The sequence below is a fragment of the Micrasema longulum genome, unplaced genomic scaffold (assembly GCF_059751315.1).
Source record: "Micrasema longulum isolate JH-2025_06_02 unplaced genomic scaffold, ASM5975131v1 h1tg000546l, whole genome shotgun sequence".
Lineage (NCBI taxonomy): Eukaryota > Metazoa > Arthropoda > Insecta > Trichoptera > Brachycentridae > Micrasema > Micrasema longulum.
In genome coordinates this window covers 64579-79078 of record NW_028277742.1, presented here as the reverse complement: position 1 = coordinate 79078, position 14500 = coordinate 64579, and the positions used below count along the sequence as shown (strand labels likewise).

At 30.6% G+C, this 14500-nt stretch overlaps 1 protein-coding gene across 1 annotated transcript in view; it reads right to left on the bottom strand.

The window, feature by feature from the left end:
• rho-5 (rhomboid-5) overlaps positions 1 to 14500 on the bottom strand; it is a gene marked incomplete at its 5' end in the record, with an annotated part of 140309 nt that overhangs the window by 65608 nt on the left and 60201 nt on the right. The window contains one exon of the mRNA XM_088227870.1: positions 8609 to 8826. Coding sequence (XP_088083996.1) covers positions 8609 to 8826 — 218 coding nt within the window. The remainder of the gene's footprint in view (positions 1 to 8608; positions 8827 to 14500) is intronic.

Here is a 14500-nt window from a genome sequence, read left to right as displayed (position 1 = left end):
ATATGTATAAAAAAAAAATAACACTTTACTATGAAGAGAGGAGAGGGGATGGGAAGGAAAGAAGAAGGATAAAGGAACAATTTAAATATTTAGATAGTGACATTTCAATCTTGACTTAAATGTAAATAAAGAAGGGGCGTCTCTAACATTAGTATGTAGATTATTCCACAATCGAGCGGCTACTACTGTGAAAGAGGAGGCAAAAAAATTAGAGCGATGACGGGGTATTAAAAGAGTTCTCTCGTTACTAGAACGAAGAGATAGTCCGTGTTGTGAAAGAGGTTGGATGAGCTCTCTCAGATAAACAGGCGAAGTGGGATTATTTAAAATATTGTGAAGAAGTGATAGAATGTGAATGTTTCTTCTATGCCTGATACTGAGCCAGTGTAGTTGCGTGCGATACTCGGTTATGTGGTCAAATTCGCGAAGATTAAAGATATAACGAATACAAATATTCTGCAATCAATATTCAACAATACATGTAGTATAAAAATATGTGATAATACAGAATGTCACCCCTCATACATTCGAAGTTTGAATGAGGTCTCTTTTAATATTAGATCTGGCTCTTTTATGAAACATGTATATTTTAGGTTGTGTGCGTGCCAGACTTTAAAAAAATAATCGAAATTCTTTACGAAAAATTACAATTATGTACCCTAATATTAATATAAAATAATATGTTCAATACACAATGACACAACATACATCAGAGTTTCATTATGGCTGGCTGTTTTCTGCAAAATTCATATCTTAAGTTGTGTGGTCAGCCAGACTTAAAAGATGATTAAAACTGGTCAAACATATAAGGAAACTATTTTTTGTAATATTTAAAAAAACAATGTATGCATTATGCATGATTTGTCAAAGTAAAAAATATTCCAATAGTTATGTAGATTTGATTATTCACTCTTTTCATAAAAGTGCTATTATCTCAGTTTCACTTTTATATGGCTGGCTGGTTTCTGCATAACTACGTTCAATTGGAGCTAATTTTTTTGTCATGTTATTCCGTTGCTTGAAACATTTTAAAAAGTTGGAAAGACTGGATATTATAGAGGTCGAGTTTTTGGTCCATATAAGTTTAAAGTTTAATAATTGTTGCGTTTTCATCAAAATGTGGTTTAATCTTACTCACGAAACTCATTTTGTATATGTTTTAAATTCACCTTTTTGTAGCGCCTGCTCCCTAGTGGATTAAAGAGCAAACCTGTCATTCATTTAACATTTTATTGTATAAATTACAATAAATTCCATCTAGAAATTGAAAATATATAATTTATTAATACGAGTATTGTGTCATAATTTAGTATTGACGTGTCGTGATTTACTTTATAGAGCGTCTATTTTTCCAATTTGATCATGTTACGTGTTATGCATTACGTAAACGTTTTTCCCCGACCTAAATGTACCTCGAGTGGTGCATGCAGGTAATGGTATATAATCCGGATAAGCAGAGGCATAGTTACCCACAAGGTTGTACTGTAATCTACTGTTCAAATATAAATGAATTTAAGTATACCTACATGATGACACATAACGTTTCATTCCGCTTTTCGCGACTACAATATAGCATAACAAAGTTCTGTTGCATGTGCAATATTTAGTGTCGCGTTTCGAAACCACGGGAATGCGTCAGGGGTTTAATCTGGGTCTCCTATGTTTATATTTATTGTTGATTATAAACTCACAGGTACCTATATCATTCGCGTTTGGGAAATAAAAGTGTATTTTTGCAATAAATAATTACATTTTAACAGCTTTTTAAGTATAGATATGTGTTTAGTAAGTGGCGTAATACTTTTATTTTTTTCCTTTTTCGTTATTTATTTAAGTTGCGGTTAAAGTAAAACTACCCCTTTTTGATAAAAAAACGCAACAATAATATAACTTCAAGACATTTTAAATGTTTTTTTTTGTTTCGTTCTGATCTCATGCGTTGAACAAAAAAATAATATAATATTTAACCTTCTAAAACGAGACAAGGACAGTCGAGACCAATAAACTAGGGACTGAAATTATACAATGAACTAACAGATAAAACTAAACAAAAGACTCAAACTTTTCAAAAAATGTAAAAAATATTATTATCAACAACAGAGTATGACTAAAAAATGATATATTATTTTTGTAAAATGCATGTAATAACCCGCAAGGGTTGATAAATAAATTTTCAAATAAAAAATAAAAAACAATTGTTTAGCATCTCATATTGACAATAATAATACATATTATTTATTTATTATATATATACGGCCTAAGCCAATTACAACAGTTACATGAAGAAACATAAATTCAAGAAACTGAACAAAAAGAACATAAAACTATTTAGCAAAGACAAACAAGGGCAAAACAATAATAGTATACAATATATTTAAAAAAACGAAAGACCAAAAACTTTGAGCTAAACCATGCCATTCCAACTTCATCCCACACTGTTTAGTCGCGAAGAGATCTACGAAAAGCCGGAAGATCTATCCCAAAAAATTCCAAGTCGTGTGATGAATTGACTAATCTACACATTCTGGACACTGGGGCATAAAAACCAAAGTTGCTCTTAGAAGATTTTATAAATAGCAGATTTTGACTTCTGGTGACACGGTTGGGAACATGAAAAGAAATTGATTGCAACAGAGATGGGACATCACTTAAAGCATTAAGTATTTTGAAAATGCATAAAAGGTCCATCTAAGTTCTACGTCTCTCCAATGAAGACAGATTAAGAGATTGTTCTATTTCAAAATAAAAATAATTACCCCTTTGTAATCCGAGCAACCATGCCACCTTTCTTAAAAAACGGTGTTGGACAGACTCGATATGGTCAATATGAGTCCTGTAGAATGGAGACCAAACAGGAGAAGCGTATTCTAGATGGGGTCGAACTAGTGAGCAATAAAGAGTTTTGATTATATAACTTAATTTCGTTATTTATGTATCTAGCTTTTTTCATATGCATATTTGTACATTGGTTTATTGCCACATTGTAATTTCTCCCAAGCAACAAATAAAATGAACCGTGTCATTTATGTAATTTTAAGTAAGGTAGTAAAATGTATATTTACAAATATACTTCGTAATTTGTAATACAACATGTTTAAAAATGTAAACAGGAAAAAACACAAACTAGTTTGTTTTTTAAATAAAAACCGAAAATGTTATTTTTTTAAAATTTATCGTGGAAATCATACAGTGCAGGAGGAGAAAAAAAATATTTTCAAAGTATATATACATACAAGTTGAACCCAGTAATGCTATGCTATTGCTGGATTTGGGTATATAAGCGTATACCTATATATTAAATCAACACAATTAAAAGATTGAAATCAATTATTTTATTTCGTTCAAATCATATTTATACAAATGATTATTTTTGTGTTCATATAATTACTTGATAATATGGAAACTTCACTGGTCCATTAGAGTTAAGTCTAACTGTGTAAAATATAAAACTATGTAACTGTACTGTGTGTTTCCTAAATAAAAGAAAAAAAGAAAAAAAAATAATAAAAAAAATAATACTTTCGCAAAGAAGCTGGTGTAGCTTTGAAACCGGTCGGTACAAAAAAAATGGTTAAAACAAAGTTTTTATTTATTTTATGAATAGATTTTGTTTTTTTTTTCAGAAAAAGTTTCAGAATAAAAATTCCTGTGTCGACATCTTTTGCGTTTTTCTAAAATAGTTATCATATTATTTGTATGCCGTACGCCCGAAGACAATAGATAAAACTGCGTTTTAACGGATTTTTGAGAAGTTTTAGTTCCCATAATTAACAATTCATAAAAAAAAACAAAATCACAGCGACACGCCAATGGTAAATATCTATAGTGTGTAAAAAATCACTGCTCTAGTGCCATAATCCAAGGAGAGAATACGCGGATACGTTTGTATGAAGAAAGGTAAGACCGCGTTTTCTCTTAAGATTAAACATTATTATGTATACTTACAGAACTTTACTTCATAATTATTTTTCGTAACCATAGAAACAGGTTCAGTTTTCTTAAATAAAACCATCGACCTATTAATACACATAGACGCACTTTAAAAAATGATGACACTTATCCCATGCCCTAACGCTCAGCCATGCCCAACGCGTATTAAGTCGCTCTTTAACCGCCAGATGGGTTTTCACGTGAGGTTTACATTTAATTCGAAAACAATATGCCTGATTATGTCTTGAAAGCGTGTAAATAACGTTGGATAAAACGTAAAAAAGGTGGTGTAAATTGTCATAGGTATGTAGTAGAGATGCCACGTGTAGTGATTTGGCTGAATACCGAATATTCGGCCCCACTTTTGGCCATTCAGCAGCCTAATGTGTGCATTTCGCGCGTGACAGGTTACGACCTGTCTTATTGCAGAGCGAACGGAGGTGAAGGGGTGGGAGTATTTGTTTTATTTGCCAGTAGATCATGTCGTGATACGCCTTATTTTTTAAATTATTATATCAAATTGTGTTACTAATATTCCTTATAAGTAATAATGATAAGTGATTATTTGTTTATTGTACATCATGGCATTTTTAAACAGACACGCTTTATTCTTCTATTATTACATCACTTTGTGCTATTAATGGTCTTGATTAATAAAAATGATTAGTAATATTTTGTTTATGGTACATCATAGCATTATTTTACAAACACGCTTTATTTTTTCTTTATTAAATCACATTGTGTTACTAATAGCCCTTATTAGTAATAAAAATAAGTAATTATTTGTTCATTGTACATCATGGCACTATTTGACAAACATTTGGGAATGTTATGAGATTTGTAGTGAAGATAATAAACTGGCTGTGTGTTTGCTGTGTAACAATGAAAGCATCCACCCGTTTTCCGAAACTGTTCATAATGACTTGAGTCTTTCTTCAGTTTCGCATATCAATATCAATTTTGTTTTTTTTTTTAAACTAATTAAGCGAAGATTTAATATTTCTTTACAATCAAACCGCGAAAATAACAAAACAAATAAACTTTAAAAACTTTCATTGTACCCCTCACTGCAGTATTGTCAGTTTGTGATCAATCAAATACACATGGTCAGCACAATCACCTTTTTCTAATTTCCCAGTATTACAGTGTTAGTTCCGAATTGAGACCGCGGCCGCACGCTCCAGATCCCGCATCGGAAAGGAAGAAGAACGTAGTAATACAAACAAATCAATCAAACGACACGAAAGCCAAATACATATGGGAAACATTAGAATAATTTGCCCTCTACAACATGCACTCAAACAACTCAATTGCTGTGTAACAACAAGATCTCGCGAGGTTATTTATTTATAATGAAAAACGCAATCGTTTGTTACCAATAAATGCTGAAAAATTGTTTTAATTCATTGCAACTTACCACTGAAAGATTTAAAGTATTAAACTAATAATATGTCATTAAAATAGATAAAATTTATAGTCATATGTGCGTTTTGCCGAATACCGAATATAAAAAAAGTAGCCAAATAGACCGAATACAGAATAGTAGCTGAATATTCATGGCATCTCTAATAAATACATTTTAAAATTATTTTACAACTTTTCCACTCGAGTTTTTACTATTTTTAAAAAAAAACTGAAAATGTAGTATTTAATATTATACGCGTTCTTTTTGTTTGTATACGTATGCAAAATATTATTCTCTGACACAGAGTATCGGAATTTATTTTAAATGGAAAAGTAGGTGACTGTGAATTTCACTTTGTGAATAAAATTTATTATTTTTCCGGAATTTTTTCCTTCTCCGAAAAGCCGCTCGGAATTGTGAATTCAATGGAAATATTTTAGACAAGAGAACAAACGTTTGTATGGAAGCATGCGAAAAGTAAATTTAAAATTGATAGCGTACACGAACTAAATCATAAATTTTATTAAATACAACTAAATATTAACTTTGTGTAAAATCACTAAATACATTTAATTTGCCGACCGGTTTCAGAACACGATTTTTCATTTGTCAAGGCTTGAAATAAACTAAATATAAATTTAAAACAATACTGTTTTTGACCACTTATTTTTGATTTTTTTCTGCCGACCGGATTCAAATCTACACAAGCTTCTTTATCAAGGTGTAATTAACAAATGAATTATATTTAGCATCCACCGCTAAAATAAAATGGGATAGAATTTATTAGTTAATTATACCGTGATAAATAAGCTTGTATAGCTTTAAAACTGGTCAGTGGAAAAAAAAATCATAACTTCAATGAAGACACTGGATTAAAAGTACTTCATGTTGAAAATAAAATATAACAATTAGACACCTTAGAAATCTCAGAAATTAAAAAAGTGATTCATAATAAGAAAACAATAATTAATAACCAATAAATAAAAAATTTTTAGTCCTCTCCTGTCTAACTTCGAAAATAGTGATATCAAATTACTACCCGTGTAAGGAAAAAACAACTTGATTTATTGGGTCCACGTGTAGTATTTAGTGAACATGATAAAAATAAAAAAGGAATCAATTCATTAGTTACGTAAACCTTAACGAAGAAGCTTGTTTGCTTTGAAACCGGTAGGTGGAAAAAAAAAAACGGTGAAAAACAAAGTTGTTTTATTTATTTCGTTTTAATATAAAAATAAGTGGTTAAAAACGAGATTGTTTTTTATCAAAAGGAATATTATACACTATATTATTATACAAAGTTAGTGCTTCAAACACAACTTTTACTTTTAACATGAAATATTTTGCTTTTTACAAATGAGAATTATGAACCTAAAATACATTATCTGCTTACCTGCGTTCAGTGTTTTTTTAAATTAATAATAAAAAAAGATTTGACGATTGATAATCGATAAATGTTACTTTTATTACTGAACACGTTATCGATATATTTAGGAACCACTTTATTTTGAATGCACTTTTGATGTTTATACGAGTATAATTAATGACGAAAGTCTATATTAAATTGAAAGTTTTTGTATGTTTTTGTTTTGATATTTTATTGATTCATTCATATATTACTGAAATATTTAATCCAAAAAATCTGCTTTCTTTAGTAATTGCTGTAAAATTTAAATAATTTCGGATCATAATTTGTATTAAAAAAATCTGTTATGATTTTTTTTTTATACTAACGGTTTAAGGAACCTTTTACAATAAAAAGTTTTACAGAAATAATCACAGCAGTGAACAGTTCATTATGTAATATATAATATGAAATATTACTATATAATTCAACTGAATAATTAAAACTAAACAAATTAGTTAAAGTAAAATATTTTTTTAAAAAACTACAAAAAAGTAAAAAAAAAACATAAAATATCCATGATGACAAATAAAAGATAACAATTAAAGTGAAAAAATCTCATGCTCTAAATATAAAATAACAAAGTAAAATTGAGAATAATTTAACATAAACATTAAGTGGCTAGTATTTAGCTAGGTAATAATGAAAAAGAAAAATAATTCTACAATAATACTTTATAAATAATACTTTTATGGATCAACATGAAAGCTTAAATAATCTTAATGACACCTTTTTTTTATCAGTTGGAATTTGGCAATAAATCCACAAATGTATAATTTATAAATTAAGAAATAAACAAAAATACTTATCCAAGAAAACAAAGTTAAATTTAATAATATATTTTTAAATAAATTCATTCCTTTTCTAAAAAATAACGAGTGATATTACATTTTAATGTATTAACAGAGTTAGTATTAAAAATATCAAATATTTTTTTGAACTTATTTCCATACCTATATATTCTGGATATATGTAGGTGAATGCATTTCGAAGTTGGTACGAGAATTGTTACAATATAATAATTCTGTACTTCTAGTGCACCTACCAGGTATTCGAATTTGAATTAGTTTAAGTAAATACTTATGTTTATTTTGTTTTGACATAATAATACACTATTTTTCTTCTTTTTATTACTATATGGCTTTCATCTCTTTATGATCTTTTAGCAAAAAAAATATTATTGATGTCCGAGTATAATGACCATCAGACAAAACTCAAGGTGACGAGCAAAGTAATTCTCTGCATATGAGATCAGAATCAGAAATGGACGTTTCGGTTATTTAGTAAGAGTAGCAGTAACAGTTGCCGTTTTACAAATTAAGCTGTTTCGTAAAACCGTTTCTAAAGTAACAATTTAGAGAAGTGTTTTTTAACCCGTGGGTTCCAAGTCTTGCTTGGGAGAAAGTCAAGAGTCTCGCCCCCCACCGGGACATTATTTTTATTTAATATATAAATTATCATATAATTTTTGGTGTCATTACTCAATATCGTTGAATAATACTCCAACTCTTGGGGTTTTGGTATTTCGTTATAAGCTTATTTATTTTTATTTTAACAGCTCCTTTAACAGCTGTTTCTGGAGAATTGTATAATTTGTTTTTTAACAACTTTAATCAAAATGTACTTTCTTTAACTTAAGTATTGTCTCTAAATAACGGACATAAGTGTTTTGTATCGTAAAATATATTAAACATTCAATGCAGTTAATATATTTTTTTTTAAAACAGGACAACAAATAACCAGCATAGAATGGATAGAAAGATAATGAAAAATAAAGAAATGGAACAGAATGGAAGGAAATGAAATAGAACTGAGTAGAACAGATAAAAAAAAATCGACAAAATGAAACTGAATCATATTCTACTTACATCCTAGGTGATGACTGCCTCCCATCGGTGTCGTCTTCCTCAGGCTCTGGAGCGAATATCCGGTCCTCGTCTAGCGGGGGCGGCTGCACCTGGGCAGGCCCCCCGGGGGCGGGCCCCCCAGGCGAGGAGTCCTGGACGTCTTCCGCCGAGCCGGGGGCGTAGCTGCGGGACCACTGCCGCCCGCTGAGGCGGGAGCGAGGTTTGTGCTTCGAAAGACTCTGAAAGAAGAAATGTAACATTGTAATACAATAATTTGTATGTTAAGGAGATATTAAATATCTATATGCCCGGACTTCCTATCCACTTCTCTAAAATGTTCATTATCTCCTTTGTGATGTGTTGATAAGTACCTTGTGTAATAATTCGACAAACATGGCGTCAATTATTAAATTTTAAGACTCAAGTTTTACTTGTTGATATGTGAATATGGACCTATAAAACAATATAAATAAGAGTAATTAGGGGTAAATTATGTGCCGGAAACAGAGCGTCATATCACAAGGGAGCTATTTCACAGAAACGGTAGTTTTCTCTGGCCACCCTGTAGAAGGAAGTAGAAGTTATGGATAAACTTTTGGTTATAATAAAATAAACGGGTGCACATAATTGGATGCAATTATCTAACTACAGGGTGAAAGATAAATTTACGACATAGAAAAAAAAGATGTTTTCATTGTGTGACGACTTTTACAAATAAAAATTGACAACAAATTGTTATAAACCTTTTACCGTCTTTTTGTAATCATGGTTTTGGTATCAACTAACCCCGAATCTTTATTATATGGGTGAGATATATTTTATTTTTAGAGCTCCAAACAACCTTTTGTTCGTAATTTATTTAACGGTAGATGTCTCTTAATGAATTTATGGTTATAGTTAAAGACTTGAACAGTGGCTATAATATTCCTATCGGTATGTTACATCATGGGCAGTGATGGCTATCGGATGCTTCATGGGGTAACTTATATTAAGGCTTCTTTGTGCTTGTTCCAAGGCCTCGTTAGATAACATTTAACCCGTGATAATTGAGACAGAAGTTTGGGGGTTGAAGTTTGATAAAATCCGGCCTGCTCAGAAACGACCCTCTTAACCGAAATCTTTTCACAATGTGAAAAGAGAAAAAGAAAAACTAAAAAAAAGACCTTTCATGAAACAGAGAAAAGGGTTTTTTGAAAATAAATTCGTACATAAATAAATGAATATTAAAAATATTTCATTTATTACTGGAATATCCAGGTGGAAGTTTATTGTAAACCATAATATAAGTATATTCTGTGATAAATCCAAAATAAAGTATAAAATATTAAATGGTGGACTTATTGCCACTAGCAATTTCTTAATAACATCCAGACCAAAAACAAATAAAAATCATAAAAAATTTCGTATTGCTCTAAAAAAGTATAATTATAATATTAATTTTAAAAATATATATTATTACTTTATTTATTTATTTATTTTATTTTATTTGGGATTTTTACAGCTATTACATAAAAAATAATTAGAAATATATTAACAATACTAGAGTCAATTCAAAAATCCACTGTAAATCTAATATTATATAAGAAAATAGTTTTCGTAATTGTATGTGTGTGACGTTTGTATTCATGTGTGTGTATGTGTATGTGTGAATGAATGAGGGGTAGTGTGTATGTGCGTTTGTAACTGAATGGGGGAGAGGGTGCGTGTGTGTGAGTACGTAAGTATAAAAACGAATAATACTTGATGATTACTGACGACTTCATTTTTAAGTAAAATTATTATTTACTTTATTTAGTTATATTTGTATTTAGAACATAAAATTTCCTTATATTGACAAAAAAATTTTTTTTTACAAATGTTAAGTTTAATTTTTACTATTTTGTTGATTTTTTATTATAACTGAATTGTTTAGTTTTAATTATTATTTTATATTTCATATTATGTGTTAGATCATAAATTGTTCACTGCTGTAATTATTTCTTGCCTTTTTATTATTTGCCTACCATGCAAGAGGTCTCGGGTTCGATTCTCGACATAGTTGATCTGAAATATTATACAAAGGGGTGTGTTTACACTAGAATGTTTCATAGACTGGTACCTGAAGCATAAGTTTGATCACCTTACTTTTATGTAACAAAAATGATCAAAATACGCTGGGATTCGTGTACCAATACAGTGCCCTATCATTGGCGAATGGTGATTTTATTTACAAGTAAACTATAAAAAAATATCATTTGTTTGTACCTACATAGAAGGTACATAATATAATGTAAGTAATATAATATATGTACTATAAATTGATATTTTTCTGTGGTTCTGTGTGATACAACTCTCATTCAAGAAATCAACTCAAACGATGTAACATCGTGATATATTATATTATATATATATATAATATCCATTACTTTAATATATAATTCATTAAAAAATAATAAAAAAATACCATTATGAATTCAGTTTTTATTAGGTATTCAATTGAAATGTCAACTGGCCGCATTGTTTTAGTAATTAATAGTGCTAAAAACGGTCACGTGAAGCGCTATATGTCCTGCAATATTACGCATAAAATTATGATCTTATGTCAAAAGTACCATCTCAAAGAATAATAGCCTTTAAGAAATACTGTTTTCTCAATCAAGAATTTTCAAATAATTTGTGTAATCTGCAAGTTTAATTTAGGAGAAAAAACCCGCACTGGGGTTAATACATTCAAAATATAGTATACTTATTTGTATGAAAAAATAAGCTGGAATAATCGGCTAGTTTCTTGGCTCACCGCAGGCGCTGGGCGCGTTTTATTTAAATTTATATTAGGATAAAAATACAAACGGTGGAAATAATTAAAAATAAATGGTATTTATTTATTTGTTTTTCAGTAAATAAAGTTACAATAAAACATTATTATGAATAGTCAAATATATGGGTAAGCTGTGCATAATCGCTTCTATACACGGTTCATCCTTGTGCTCTATGCACCATACTGTGCGGAAAAGGAAATTATGATTATTTTATGATTATTTCTTTAATACATTTTTTTGTAAAAAGTGCTTTGAACCGTTGAAGTATAAATAAATAAAGTAAAATCTTGAAAAGTGGACAATCCCGACGACAATATTCAAAGAAACGTATTGTCTTATCGTCAAACTCGGATATCATTGGCTACCGAATACCGAAAACGCTGTAAATAAAATGTACAACCTCGAAAAGTGGTTACCCCCCCGACAAAATCGTGGGTATTCCGCGAAAAAGCACTAAGTCAAAACTACTACTTCTGAGATAATTGAAGTTCAAAGTTTGTAACGAAATAACTTTTTTTAATACAAAACATTACTAAGCCAACTTGAACAAATGGTAAATTGATCTGTTTACTACATTTTATTCAACAGTTTAATAAATAATTACTGAACTTTCAGAACATTTAAAAAAAAATAATAGTGTATTGACATGATTTGAATTTTCGCTGATACATAATACCACAGTAAGGAATTCAAATTTAAGTCACATTGTACCTACTATAGTCACTTTGTGAGAAATGTTTTTTTTTATTAAAAAAGTTACGTAATCATTTTATCTAATGTACAGTATCTATTGGATTAGGTAAAAGATTGATAGATTTTTACTAAAAAAGAGAAAAGAAAGAAATTAATAGTTGCCACGTTTGCCCCTGAGTGAAGAACGTAGACATCATTTACTAGACATCCCCAGGATATCATGTCACCGACCAACAATTTCACCTTTTCTCAAGTCAGTACTGCTCCATAAGCTCCGCTGAATACATCCGAAATATTGTTATTGATGGCCCACCAGTACGGCGTCCCTTGTCCCTTGATGCTTTTTCCCTGAACGGATTTATGTTCTATTTATTTATTTATTAACGGACATTGTCCATGTATACAATTTACAGGGTTAAAATATTACAATAAAATAATAGTTTAAAACATAAAAAAAGAAAAGAAGCATTGACAAACATAAGGGACATCAAGACAAGATCTGGACTATTTATTTAGTGTTCGTTTAAATCAAACCGTAAACTCAAACCAAAAAATTCCAGATCTTGTCTTGAGTTATTAATAATCAAAGACGGGTCATTAGAGAATTAAGGCCATAGTTTGTTCTTTGCTGATCGATGAATAGTACTTCATTGTTTCTCAATCTACGAGTCAGAATATTGAATTTTACTTGTCCCAGTAATGATTTTTCCATTTAGTATGCCGAACATACATATATATGAAGTCAATATTAGTTCTACGTTTTTGTAAACTAGAAATATTTGACATTGACTCTATTTCAGCATAAGAATAATTGCCTCTCTCTAGTCCAAGCATCCACGCTATTTTTCGAAGCAAGCGATGTTGGACTGATTTAATTTAATTTATGCGATTGACATAGAATGGAGACCAGACCACGGAGGCATATTCTAGAAGAGGGCAAACAGTTGAGCAATGAAGAGTTTTGATTGTACGGACATGAGTAAAATCAGATGATATTCTGTTAATGAAGCCAAAGAATTTTGGTGATTTATTTACTGTATTATCTATATGCTCGTTGTATGTCAGTTTATGGTCCAAAAAAAATTGACTTATTACAGAAAATTTCTCGACTTGTAGTGTAGATAGGACTTAGTGCGTTTTGCAGATTGTAGAGTATTTTTTCAACAGTATGACCTCATCATTCAGTCAAAACGGCACATTTTTGACTCAGTGCCTTTTCGCAGAATACCCACAATATTCACAGTAAGCAGTAAGTAGTAAGCATTATTCAGTTTCCAGTAATAGTACCGACATTCATCTTCATAATCCTCCGCATCTTGTAACTAATTAACAACTTGTGAATTACGCAGAAGGGCGCCAAAAACTTAGCGCACGACGCGGAATAATTAAAGTGATTAAATTGCAAAGATGGATGGGCCCAGTGCGCAGATCCATCTGCGCACAACGGTCTCGGCATTATAGAACAGTGAAATATTATAGACGACAGCATTCGCTCTAATGGTCCCAACTTGTAACCTCGAGTTGGGGTCAAAGCTAATTTATCGATAGTTCGTAATACAGTGGGCGGGGAAACTTAAGATCAACTAGCTGGCCATTCGTCCGCTATTAAGTAACTTTCCGGCGGTCGTAATGTACAAGTTTGCTAGGAAAAATACTAAACTTTGCCATTTTTTATTTTGGAAACTAAACACGGAAATGTTCTCACCGAAAGTTCGAAAAACATCTCAAATAAAACTGATTTAACAACTTCTAGAGAGCTGATTGAAGAATTTTCATGTTTTTTCACAGAATCGGTACAAAACGAGTCGGCAATAGTTCTAAGAAAGTTCAGTGAAGGCGAGACTGTGTTTTTATTATTGAAAATAAGGTACTTAACAACTTCTAGAGAGCTGATTAAAGAGTTTTCATGTTTTTACACAGATTCGGTACAAAGCGAGTCAGCAATAGTTCTGGGAAAATAAGCTACGTTTGCGTTATTTCCGTATTTCTCTGGTGTTTTTAAAATTATTTTACACTACCTAGCTAAAAATTTATAAAACTGCAAATTTAATGAAATAAAATAATTTACTACCAACAATATTTTGAGTTTGTCCAAATTTTTGTAAAGGACTGGATTCAACTCCCTGGGGAGCTGTTTATATTAACAGATAACAACAGATATGAAGACCTTTTTAGAGAAGGCAATATAGAAGTGCAGGCATCTTCACGGCTTATGACCTGTCATTGGCTGGTTTAAGTGGACACTTTACACACTGCGTAACATTCACCGTTCTGCCCATATTTGAACATCAATATTCCTTCAATTCTTTTAACTAGTGATGTTTGTGAAGTTAAAGATCTGAAACCGGAGATAGATGGGATGGGAAGACCCGTCACAATAGATCTTCACAGGTCGCAGTGACGTCAGGAGATGCACTAATCT